Raw genomic sequence first — 13,923 nt, 5'->3', positions numbered from 1 at the left:
ATCCCAATGCAAGGTGTCAGAGCCCTTTACATCACACGTACAGATTCTACATTGACAATAAGTCATGTGTGTACAGCAACATAAAGGATATGTTACATAAGACAGTGAGAGTTACAAGTTGTAGGAGCCACATGTACTTCATACCACATTGTACGATATTATAAGGTTTACCATTTATGAACTGCAAGTAACAAAAGTATCTCTTTCTTAAAAGCAGTAACCCACTTGCCAATTTACATAAAATCTGTCTTCTGCCTGCTACATGCTTTGCAGGAGACATATTAACCCTCTTTGCTACTATGATTCAAAAGTGGAACTAGGCAAAACACAGCTCTCTCCAACAAATACGTTATCCTCCAGAGTTATCTTATTATTATGATTATGATTATTCCTGGAAAATTAACTGTCACACAAAGAAATCTGCAACAGATGCCTTAACCCCATGAGATAAAATACAGACATTGCAAACAATTAGGCAGAACAGATTTACTGCCACATTTCTGCTTGTTGACAACTTCTTTGTGACAGGGTTTAAAAAAACATAACCCTATAAATTGAGGCCAAGATTTTGTATCTGGATTGTCCATCAGGGAGGGTCAGTTTAACAACCACAATACCAGTCCCTCACCACCCTTGAGCAGGGATGGCCCCCAGGTTCTCCCCTCTGTGGGTCTCCCGGCTTTCAAAGCTATGGCATGCAATAAATGGATCTGTACGGGACAATTGAGGTCCTGCAAAGGTGACAACCTAACTCACTCTTATGAAATGGGCCAGTGATTGGATGAGCAGAGATCCACAGAAGTGACCTCATTTTTGTTTTTAAAATTGTACCTATCCACGTATTTAATTGGAATGTAGGCGTGCCTAGATCAGTGGTCGAAGTGCATAAAAAAACAAGAAATGGCCGCCATTGGTCCTGGGAGTGCTGTTTAGTTAAGTAAATAGTTCTCCGGAACTGCTAATGGAAGTTACGGAGTAAGGACACAAGTAAGAGGGGCTGTCCTTATGGGAGGCAACAACAGGAGACAGGGAGGTACTAAGGAGGGACAACTAAGCCTATTAACAAATCAAAAGCCATCATTTGCAAAGGACAGGAAGAGGTGCCAATTGTAAAGATGGGCGGAACATGGGCGGAGCTTATTGCACATATCCTGAATACAGTATGTCTCGAAGAGACAGCGCAAGCGCTGCCTAGGCGAGACCTAAAAACGCTCTTCCCATAGAAACTAGATCCCAACTATAACTACCTATATTTATTTATTTATTTATTTTATATATATTTATCCTTTATCCTTACCTGTAAAATAATTCAATGTATATTGTAAAGGCATGCATGGTATGGCATGTGTGGTTCCAATATACCACATGAAGGCTTAATTATTTATATGTTTACAGTCTCTTTCAAGCATTAGAGGAATAGCACATTTCCGTACCTTCATCAGAAGAATTTTCCACAATCATCTGCATTAATTCAATGTCACCTCGTGCAGCAGCGTAATGTAGAGGAGTGGCCTTCACTTCATCCAAGCTGGAAAGACAGCTAGGGTCTTTCATGATCAAGCTTCGAGCCCGGTTTATATCACCATCTGAAATCAACTGACGTCAGAAAATTTACAGTAAGGATGATTGCTGAACCTTAAAATACACAGTTCAGCGTGATACACAACTTCGTTTTGAAAACATATTTCTCTGTGTGCAGCACAGTGCCATGCTTTAAGTTGAATCATTAGCTTGAGGTCACAGTGAATGTGATAGATACAGTCCAATGTGTCACTGGTTGGTGCAATGATTTGAGGGAGTAATTCCAAGAACAATGACAGTCTGATCAAGGTCCAAGTAACTTCAAATTAATTTATAACGATTTAGTAAAGGGTGATAGTGCAATAAACTTACAAAAAAGAGTACTTAAAAAAACAACAGTAGAATATTAGCAATGATAAATACATATGTAATAATTATGAGTGATGCCAGCACTGGAAAATAAATGATAAGGTCCGAAACCAAAGAAAATATGCAACTCATCAAGTTACAATACTAGTAATACAAAGTGCAATTATATAAGTACAACTTCAGAGTCAATGTAAGATTACAAATTTCGAGAAGCATATTGGTCATGTGGTTTCCCAAAAATGTTTGTTTATGTACTGCATGAACTGGGTGAAAGGAAGACATTCTTCCACCTTGTCTTGTAAATGTAATCTACATTCACTAGGTATGTGTTGGCAATAGTTTAACATCCTTGAGGGAGGGAAGAACGTGGAGGGAGGTCCCGGAGGGTCCAGTTATTAGATCTGCCACCTACCGCTGCCCCATATGTCCTTGTGTTGCTAAATGTACTTGAGCTGAGACAGTCGTAGGTTGAAACAACAGAGCAATTGGTGGGGAAGGCGCTACCCTGGCTGTCAAGGTTTTGCAAGACAGGGGCTCAGTTTGTCAGGACATATTCTAATGGCAAGAAGAGTAAAGTGGGTAGGCCCTGCATCAAGAAGCTTATTGGGGATTATATAATGGTGAACCTAGATAGTCCAGACCTAGTGGGGAACCTCCTTGGTCAACTTCCGATCACCCCCTCCCTAAATTCCCAGATATTTTATCTGCCATTAGACTATTTCTCTAATTTGCAAAGTTCACAGAGGGTAACAAGAGTGAATTCTATAATCCCTTGCAATTTTAACCAGAGAACTAACCCCTAAATCAGATCCAATGTGATTCCACTCAGAAACAAATACACCCCGCTGGGGAACTGAGAGAACTGCAACTGACTGGACACCGAAGACAAAGGGGTTCATTACGGTGGCAGTCGGACGAGCATCTGACCACCATCGCTTGAGGATGGAGGCTGGCCGACATGTAGTCAGCAGCGCTTCCCCCCAAAATTATGATCCGATCACCGGGAAGGTGGTCAGAACATGCAATTATTCTAGTGCGGCTTGTGCTGTTTTATATATTAGGAGGAGTAAGCATTATATAAATGCAACTATTATATAATTCAAGACATTGATTTTTTGCGACTTGAATCTAGAGATGGATGAGGAATGAGATGTGTCTTTGTGCATGGTATTAATCTTCAGCTGTCAGGCTGTAGACATGGGTGACTATAGGGCATCAATGTGCAATATGCATGTTTTCATAAATGATGCTATGATAAAATAAAAGCTTTCATGTCCAAGGCACTCCTTAAAATATTCAAAATCTTTGATTCTGTTTACTTCCTCTGGGGTCTATCCTCCATCAATACTTTACCAACCAGCCTCTCTGCACTTTCAACTATGAATACATTAACTATCTCTAAGTTATTTGATGCTGCACTTATCGCCCATTTTGCTGAAAGTGGATTAACTTACCTAGCATTTCTTATCATCACTCAGTTAGTTACTAATCCAGTTAGAGAGCCACCTAACCTGCATAAACATTGTTGGAAGTGAACAGTTTAGAATGCTACCCTATGATTTAACCAGGCAAGATCAACTGATCTGATTATGTAATGTTTCACTAAATACCTGGTAATAAACTAAAATAGAATTAACTTGTGTTTACCTTTAAAAGTATATCAGAACCTTTGTGGATGCTGTGACTATCTCTTATCCAAAATCATAGATTTCTCTTTCTGTGCTTAATATAACTCTCCAACTTCTGTTTCCTGCCAACCTGTCCCAATCAAACAATCAATCAGTAGATTTCTAGAGCACTTCCTGTCACCCATGAGGGTACCCAGACCCTGTGAGGGTCCAGTTGATTAGCTGAATAGCCAGGTCTTCAGGGACTTTTGGAACTCTGGGAGAGATGGGGAGGTCTATGAATAAAAGGGTAGCTAGTTCCAGGTCTTTGCTGCTGGGTAGAAGGAGAGACCTGCGCATCTGCTATATTGGCTGCATGGGGTGAGGGTTAGAGAAAGACGCAAAGCAGAGGAGTCTGGTGGGGTGATGGAAAGATCAGACAATGGTTCAAGTATGCCGGTCCACAGTTGTGTAGGGCCTTGTATGAATGGATCAGGAGCTTGAACTGGCATCTTTTCTGTACATGTCTGGACATACTTTGTCCCTTATTACTCATTGCCCATTACTCACATTTTGCCGAAACAGGCTAGATTTACTGTATTCTCTTGACCATTTCCATCCTTAAAAGACCAATCACCCTTATGATCAGGGTCAAACACAAATGAGTGGGGATGCCCTGGCCAATTTGGACAGAAATAATATCCTATGCTTCCAGGACACCTGGAAACTTGGCCCCTTGCTTTTATCAAACTTCTACCAGATCTTTACGCCAGCTAAGAGAACATGCAACTTTGGCCAACCGTCTGGGAACCTATCAATTTTATTAAGTACTCAGCAGACCTAGTGGCAATTACATTTCTAACTGATAGTGAAGCGGACCTAGCAATTGAGATTAGAGGTATGAAACTGAACCGGAAAAGACTGAACTGATACTGGTCAAGTACTACATAAGTGCTCTAAACAAATTTAATCTGTCAATGATACAGGACTTGCTGGACACAAAAACAGACGGAGGGTTGGGAATGGTTTCACGCTGAGTTGTGTCCTACTGATATTTCCTAACACATGATGTTCAGAAGGACATAAGTGAAGTCCATCCACCTTCAATAGTTGTGTAAAACAAGAAATCTACACTCAATAAGCACAATGGGTTAATGTCCTGAACAAAGTCATCAAAATTCTCATGAAAAAGATTCAACATCAAAGTTTGTAACAGGCTTCTTATCTTTATTTTCTCTTGCCAAGATTCAACAGACTTCTAGCCAACACGTGTTTTGTCTTTTAATGGTGTCAACCAAAGACTTCTTCAGGGCTACAACATTGATAAGCAAAGACAAATAGCCAATGTTACTTCTGATCTAATGTAAACAGAATACATTTCCATATCAGTATAATCTGAAATTATAGTTTAAATTCCCAACGTGCCAAGAACAAAGAGAACCACCAGTGAAACAGAGAACGGACCAAAAAAGACCAGAGAAATAACAAAAGTGTCAGTGTTAATAAAACAGAGTACTTGTGAGTGAAAGTACTAAACAGAAGGTAGAAGTCATGGGGAAGATTCACCACAACCGTCACCAATGAGTTGCATGCCATACAATATTAGGCTTCTGTCAGCAGTATATCTTGTAACAAATCGAGCAAAGACAAGTATCCCCTGCATAAGAGTGAGGTAAGTGGAGATAACAATAGTCATATTCACGGGCATGAAAAGCGCCAAAAACAAAGCAAAAGGTAAACTCAACAGTGGAAAAAAGTTTGCGATTTTACGTGGAGCAACACCAAAGCATAATTGCATTAAGTAAACACTTGTTAATCCCTTTTATCCAAGTTCTTTTGCCCGAAAATGAAGTAAGAAGGTGAAAAAATATTACCAAAGTATTACTTCAGAGAAAGTAAAATAACAATAAAGTCAGGAATCATCCGTAATATGTATATGGAGTACCTCATACCTAGTTCACACGACAAATCAGATAGCAAGTCATCCAAATCAATTTAATAAAGCGATGTCAAAGCACAGTAAAATCAGGAATTATCCATAATATTTATATAGATTACCTCATACCTAGTACACACGAAAATTACGATATCTAGTAATCCAAATTAATTTAATAAAACTATCCCAAAACACAGTACAGTGATATAAATAAATACTTCACCCATGAATAACCTCTTAACAGGGACACAACATACCGATATAAGATTTCTTACCTGCAAAGCAAGAAACAAGAGAGGTGAGTATTCCTCCGGATCCATAGCATCTAGCACCAGCGCCATTAGCGGCTTGAGTTAAAATAGTCGAACAATAGAAAAGGGACGATAGAGCCAAGCACCGTGAGCACAGGTGCAGGCTCCATCTTGAAGCGGTGTCAGGATCACAACAACCAGAATGAGAGAAAAGCCATATCCAAACAAACATAAATATATAGAGGAAACCAATGGTTATATACACGGGTTCATAAAAATCCTATAGGATGTTAATTTGATACTATAATCTGCACCAGTACCAATAAGTCTAATTGACAAGTACTGAAAAAGATGAAATATTAATCGAAAATGTTGGCATAAAGAAAAAGTGCAAGTACCATAATAAAATAATGGAATACCCAATACCGATAAGGGATGTACTGGCACAACAGGCATCCTGGCATTACAAAAACTCCTACACAAATACCCACAATTCATACAGGATAAGAAGAAAAAACTAAATGTAAGTCAATGGCCAATTGTTAATAAGACAAACTCTATCATACCATTACAGTCTGCATATGTTGAAAGAGAAGTGATCATTTCCATTGTCAAAACATAAAAGTGTGCACCATGAATTCATAGTAAGAGATACCAATAAATATTACACATTATATATAATATCAGTATTACCCATAGTCAGGTTGTGTCAAGAAATGAATGAAGATAGAGTGAGGTAATTGTGCGACGCTCCCAGATTACTTGGCTGGCTAGGTCGTTTTCTGACTTACTTTCATTAGACATTTCATCTATTGTGAGTTCATTTGAAATTTATATGAATTGATCTTGGCTTATTAAATTTGTATGTAGTTGGTTCCTTCTCCTTTTACTAATTTGTAACGTATTTTGGTAAGACTGTGGTCATGGACAGGTTTTGTATAGCATACAAATCATTGGTGACGGTTGTGGTAAATCTTTCCCATGACTTCTAACTTTTGTTCAGTATTTTCACTCACAAGCACTCTGCTTTAATAACACTGACACTTTGGGTATTTTGCTGGTCTTTTTTGGTCCTTTCTCTCTTTCACTGGCCGTTCTCTTTGTTCTTGCCACGTTGGGCATTTAAATCTGTAATTTAAGATTATACTGATATGAAATGTATTCTGTTTAAATTAGTTCAGAAGTAACATTGGGTATTTGTCTTTGATTATCAATGTACGAGCCCTGAAGAAGTCTTTGGTTGATACCATTAAAAGACGAAACACATGTTGGCAAGAAGTCTGTTGAATCTTGGCCAGAGAAAATAAAGAAGTTTATAAGCCTATTAGGAAATATCACTAGGACACAACTCAGCGCGAAACCATTCCCACCCATCCTTCTGTTTTTGTATCATTGTATTGGGGTTTTGCAGCATGTTGTGTGTTTGGCCAATTGGTCTTGTAACTATCCAGATATGTATTCTAGAAATAATAGAGACAGAGTAGCAGCGGACCTTTTAAAAAATCTATATGTAGTTGTCTGGGTTAACAAAGCCGTTACTCAAGGTACAGTTAGACCAAACAAGGGACTTAAAGTGAAGTTTCTCAGATTAGAGAGACTAAAGAAAACTGAAATAAGTAAATGGTGGGATGGTGCCACCCTTTAGAATATCAATGACTAGACAGGATACCTTGGGGGCTTCATTCACAACTGTTCCGGAACTATGATGACCTTGAGGAGGATTTAATGCTGATGTGGGAGGAGTTAGTGAGCAACTCTATGCGATTAATGCATCTCCTAATTGAAAACTCTGAGAGAACAGTGACTAAAACTATGCAGTAGGTTGATGCGCTTGAAAAAAAAATTGCAAACCTGTACCTAGTGGAGGGTACCAAAATAACTATCTATTTTTGGAGGGCATTAAAGAAAAATTGGAGGAAGATATAAAGCAGAGAAAGGCGCGTAAGCTTAAACGTGATGAATAGGAGTACTCAAGTGATAGGGTTTTTACCTTTCCTAAGCTATTTGATAGCCTGATTAAACAAGATATGGTACGAAGGGACAGTAAAGCTCCCTCAATCAGTGGACAGAGTGCTACTTCGTCCAGTAACATATCCAGCAGTAGGGAGGAGGGTGTCCCTGAAGGGACTTCTGAGCCTACTGGCAACCATTCTTTTTTTAAAGAGGTGCAGAGAACCCGTATGGGCAACAATGATTTCAACTTAAGACAGAGAGAGCAGAGAGAGGATATAAGAAACAGACCAAGAGAGGAAAGAGGAGTGGAGAAAAACTCAGGAGAAAGGGAAGGTATGCAGACACGCTCATGGGGCAAAGCCATTCAGAAGAGGTAGATGCCCATAATGATATAGAAGTCATCAATTTATCAAGTAGGAATCTTATGAGTGAAATGATCTCTGTTCTACGCAAAGGGATGAACTGTTGTCCTAAAATGAAATGTGATATAAGTAACATTAAAAGTGATGTAATTAAGTTTTCAAGGCAACTAAAAATTAAAAAAATATTTAGTACTTATGTTTTAAGCAATAAATCAAATGACTCTAACAAAACATGTGGGGGTCTGTCCATTCATGATATATATGATACTAAACTGCTGAAGTCTATTACTGATAGTTAAGAGGATCCTACTATTATCCATCAGATATTGCAGGACCTTGAATGTTGCACTGGACATAGTGCTAGCAGTGGCTTAAAAGAAAAATATAAGTGGACCCCTAAACTTTCCAGTGGAAATAACATAGATGCACTCTATAAAAGCTTTATTGGTGAATTGGATACATAGAAAGAAAATATGGGCCACTCTACACCATCACATTATGTGAACAACCTCACATATAGAGAAAAAATAGCTCTTAAAGAACTGAGTAATGACAATACCCTGCTCATTAAAGAAGCTGATAAGGGTGAGAATATTGTCGTAATGGATAAAATCAAGTGTGATGCTGAAGTCTTAGGTCAATTGAAAAACCCTGACTGGTATACTGAACTTACATACATTCTCATTTTGGAGGTGACATTATTAACAGGAATCTTAAAGATTGGCATATCAATGGCATGCTCAATGATAAGGAATACAGATAACTGCTAGAGGATCGGCCAAGATATCCTTGTATGTATGCCCTTCCTAAGAGTCACAAGAATGCTGCCACACCCCCTGTGCGACTGATAATTTCATGGATAGGGGGTCCTGCTGAGAGGGTTATTGAATTTGTGGATGTTTGCTTACAACCATATGTTAGCAGCTTACCCACCACTGTGACGGACACTAAACATATCCTAAATATCCTTAATGATTCTCTATGGGAAGATAATATAATGTTTATAACAATGGACGTAGTTTCCTTGTATACTAATGTTGGCCATCAACAGGGTTTGAGTGCACCACATTATTTCTTTTTCAAGAGACCAATCGAATTATTGGAACATACTGAATTGCTTATCTGTATGGCTGAGCTCATCCTTAAGCATAATGTATTTATGTTTGATAGTTACTGGTACAGACAGATCAGAGGGACCGCCATGGGTTCCAGATTTGCGCCGTCCTTTGCCTGCCTCTTTATGGGGTTTTTTGAGGTGTCGAATGTCTCGGGCCCTGGTGGTGCCCATTGGCATGAGTACATCTGTTATTATGGGAGATACATTGATGGCTGTTTAATGATATGGAATGGAGGTGAGGAAGAATTACACAAGTTATTTTCATATATGAACAACAACACACTTAATGTGTCATTTACAATGGCTTACAGTAAAAGCAATATTGTTTTTCTGGATGTGGAACTTTATATACATCAGGGTATGGTCTGCAGTAGGATTTTTAGGAAAACAACTTCCTGTAATGCTGTGCTGCATGCCCGTAGTGCTCACCCCAAAACTCAAGTTAACTCTATTCCATTTGGAGAGCTGTATAGATTTCACCATAATTGTAGTGAGGACATTAAATTCACACACTGTGTAACAGACATTGAACAAAGATTTTGGAGCAGGGGATAGAATAGGAATACCTTCTTTAGGGCAAAAAGGAGAGCTGCTAATCTATTGAGGGAAAACACACTTAAAACTGTAACCAAGACTAGGGATACTGATATAGCTACAATTAGACTGGTGACTAGTTTTCATCCTTTGTCCTCCAAACTCTATGGCATACAGAAACGATATTGGTTTCTATTGACATCAGATGCCACGTTTGGACCACCCCACTGTAACCTACAGTAAAGGTAAATCCATACTGAGTATTTTAAGTCCAAGTTATCCTATGATACAGGAGCGAGTGCTTATTTAGTTGCACAAGCATAACTTGGGTTTTTTCAAGTGTGGTAACTGTAAATATGTGCAGATTAGCCATTCATGGTCAACATGAATTCCATATAATAATGGCTCAAAAAACTACCAGATACTAACACATATAAACTGTACTACAACCTATGTGGTCTATGCCATTGTCTGTAAGTGTAATACGATCTATATTGGTAGTACTATTGGAAAGTTGAAAGAACGCATAGCAGAACACTTCAGGGCTCAGAAGAATGCTGATACTAGGTATCCGATTGCTGATCATGCACAAGAATGTAAAACCTGTTATTAGTGGTGGTAATCGTGAGCTGTGACTTCGATAGAGGGAAGCTCGCTGGATAATGCAGTTGCGAGCAGTTGATAGAGGCTTAAATATTGACAATGAGCTTGAATACTTTTTGGGTAGTTAATTAACACGTCTGTATTGCCCATGCTCTCTGTTCTAACTTCAAACTGACTTTCTTGTCTTAGCTGATGCTGTGATTATTAAGCTGATGTTGCTATCATTGTGTCTTAGATGACCATTATTGTGTATCCCTTCCATATATATATATATTTTTTTTAAATATTAATATTACAGAAATGGAATTGAAATTGTATTTCACAAATGTGTTATGTTCCATCTATTTTTGTGCTGGCGACTCTTTTTTGCTCAAATGAAAAAGGAATCTCTGTAATTGCCTATATTTGCACTGTTATGGCAGTGTATGGGACAAAAATGTGATTCACTGGGCCTACAATGAGATAGCATACCTGGATACAGGTAGCCTCTTATGCACGATTGGCATAACCTTTTCGCTGTACTCTCGCACAACTATATCACTCTATCTTCATTCATTTCTTGACACGACCTGACTATGGGTAATACTGATATTATATATAATTTTTAATATTTATTGGTATCTCTTACTATGAATTCATGGTGTGCACTTTTATGTTTTGACTATTGAAATGATCACTTCTCTTTCAACATATGCAGACTGTAACGGTATGATAGAGTTTGTCTTATTATCAATTGGCCATTGACTTGAATCATGGTTTTTCTTCTTATCCTGTATGAATTGTGAATCTTTGCGTAGGAGTTTTGTATTGCCAGAATGCCTGTTGTGCCAGGCCATCCCTTATTGGTATTGGGTATTCCATTATTTTATTATGGTACTTGCACTTTTTCCTTATGCTAATCTTTTCTATTAATATTTTGTCTTCTTCTTTATATGTCACTTTGACTTATTGGTACCAGTGTGGATTCTAGTATCAAATTAACATCCATTGGTTTCATCTATATATTTATGTTTGTTTGGATATGACTTTTCTCTCGTTCTGGTTGTTGTGATCCTGACACCACTTCAAGATGGAGCCTGCATCTGTGCATATGGTGCTTTGCTCTATAGTCCCTTTTCTATTGTTAGACTATTTTAACTCATGCCGCTAATGGCTCTGGTGCTAGACTCCATGGATCCAGAGGAATACTCTTCTCTCTCATTTCTTGCTTTGCAGGTAAGAAATCTTATATCAGGATGTTGTCTCCCTGTTAAGAGGTATTCATGGGTGAAGTATTTATTTATATTACTGTTCTGTGTTTTGAGATTGTTTTATTAAATTAAGTTGGATTACTAGATATCGTATTTGTTGTGTGTACTAGGTATGAGGTACTCTATAGAAATATTACGGATGATTCCTGATTTTACTGTACTCTGTTTTGAGATCGCTTTAATAAATTAACATGGATCACTGGATATCTGATCTGTCATGTGTACTAGGGTATTAAATACTCCATATAAATATTACGGATGATTCATGACTTTATTGTTATTTTACTTTCTCTGAAGTAATACTTTGGTAATATTTTTCACCTTCTTACTTCATTTTCTGGTAAAAGAACTTGGATATAAGGGCTTTACAAGTGTTTATTTGATGCAATTACGCATTGGTGTTGCTCCACGTAAAAAGGTAAACTTTTGTCCACTGTTGAGTTTACCTTTTGCTTTGTTTTTGGTGCTTTTCATGCCTGTGTTTATGACTATTGTTATTGCCTTTTACCTCACTCTAATGCAGTTAATACTTGCCCTTGCCCTATTTGTTACAAGATACACTGTATATATAAGCCTAATATTTTGAGGTACATATATCTTGAGTAAGTACTTATCATGATATTAGGTAGCCCAAAAAGGGGAGTCTTTATTGTTGCTCTAATTAATTGTTTTATATTTTTTTATTTTTAGCGTTAACATTTAATTCATTTGTGGGTCTTGACGCTCCCAGATTACTTGGCTGGCTGGGTTGTTTTCTGACTTATTTTCATTAGACATTTCATCTATGGTGAGTTCATTAGAACTCTATATGAGGTGATCTTGGTTTATTAAATTTGTATGTAGTTGGTTGCTTCTCCTTCTACTAATTTGTATCCCTCTTTCCTAAGATTGTGGTCATGGACAGGTTTTTTCTGGCATGCAACTCATTGGTGACGGTTGTGATAAATGTTTCCCAGGATTTCTACCTTTTGTTCAGTACTTTCACTCACAAGCACTCTGCTTTAATAACACTGACACTTTGGGTTTTTCGCTGGTCTTTTTGGGTCCTTTCTCTGTTTCACTGGTGGTTCTCTTTGTTCCTGGCACGTTGGGCATTTAAATCTGTAATTCAAGATGATACTGATATGGAAATGTATTCTGTTTACATTAGATCAGAAGTAACATTGGGTATTTGTCTTTGCTTATCAATGTTCTAGCCCTGAAGAAGTCTTTGGTTGACACAATTAAAAGACGAAACACGTGTTGGCTAGAAGTCTGTTGAATCTTGGCAAGAGAAAATAAAGTAGATAAGAAGCCTGTTATGAACTTTGATGTTGATTCTATTTCATGAGAATTTGGATAATCGTTGCTCAGGAAATTAACCCATTGGTCTTGCTGGGCAGTCTAGAATCGCTTATTCTGGACCATCCTGCCCATGAATACTAGGTGATTTTAACATCAGTTCCTTTGGAGGGTCGTCAGATTCCCTTCCCCGGGAGAGAAGGAGGCAAACCATACAATAATTTCTGACAGCTTATTAAATGGTATCAGCACAATGGGAGATGCTTGCAAAAGGCAAGGACTGCTCTTTTCCCCCAACCAGCTAAGAGCGATCAACCATTGATTATGTCTTCATTTCTGAGCATCTGTCTGGGAAGCTAACACAATTTGAAATCACAGACAGGCGGCAAAGGGACCACAATCCCCTAAAATGCCCTAAATCTCCAGCTACAACACCCATGAATAAAATATCCATGGGCACCTAAACAGGTGAGGAAACATTAAACCTACCTAAAAGAATAAAATGGAGGCTGGAGCACTCATCAGTGGTAGCAAGCTGGCTAATTTATCAGGCCTCTGGAAGAAATTTGAGGGAGCAGGATCAGACCCACAAATAGTGGGAGGAGACCGTCTGGGTCTTAAAACCCTCTTGAAAGGTGGCATAAATGGAACACACCTGACACGACCTGGTGGGGCCAGGAGACTGGCACTCCAATACAACAAACCATAATTTCAGCAAGAAGGACCCTCCGCCGAGCACAGAGGTTAAACCATCAAAAACCTTCAACCAACACTGCGGCAGATATTTAACAAAGGAGATGTATCCTCAAGAAAATAACCAGAGTACTTCAAGGAAGCAAGAGACTAATAGGAATGGACATCCCTATTTCCACTGTTGAACGATGCTAACCCTGTGCACTTTTAGGAACATGTGAACAAATTAAAGACCCTTAATGAGTCAAGGGAGAACAGAGTTTCAGAAGCAGTATGGCTCAGTTATGTCACAAACTTCTATACCGACATCCTGACACCCCTAATCGTGACTTACCTGTGGATAGAGAAAATTGGCAAGCAAACTGCCTCCATAGAGGAAACCTTAGGGGAACAACTATCAGGGGAAAACCAAGGTAATCATCAGGTCCATGCTCTCGAGCCCATCT

The 13,923-nt window shown here is 38.4% G+C and overlaps 1 protein-coding gene across 1 annotated transcript in view; it reads right to left on the bottom strand.

Annotated features, from left to right (window-relative positions):
• TRPA1 (transient receptor potential cation channel subfamily A member 1) overlaps positions 1-13,923 on the bottom strand; it is an 812,153-nt gene that overhangs the window by 689,368 nt on the left and 108,862 nt on the right. The window contains exon 3 of the mRNA XM_078686165.1: positions 1,434-1,596. Coding sequence (XP_078542291.1) covers positions 1,434-1,596 — 163 coding nt within the window. The remainder of the gene's footprint in view (positions 1-1,433; positions 1,597-13,923) is intronic.

Source organism: Lissotriton helveticus, chromosome 4_1, assembly GCF_964261635.1.
Source record: "Lissotriton helveticus chromosome 4_1, aLisHel1.1, whole genome shotgun sequence".
Taxonomy (NCBI): domain Eukaryota; kingdom Metazoa; phylum Chordata; class Amphibia; order Caudata; family Salamandridae; genus Lissotriton; species Lissotriton helveticus.
This window is presented reverse-complemented; position numbering and strand designations above follow the sequence as displayed.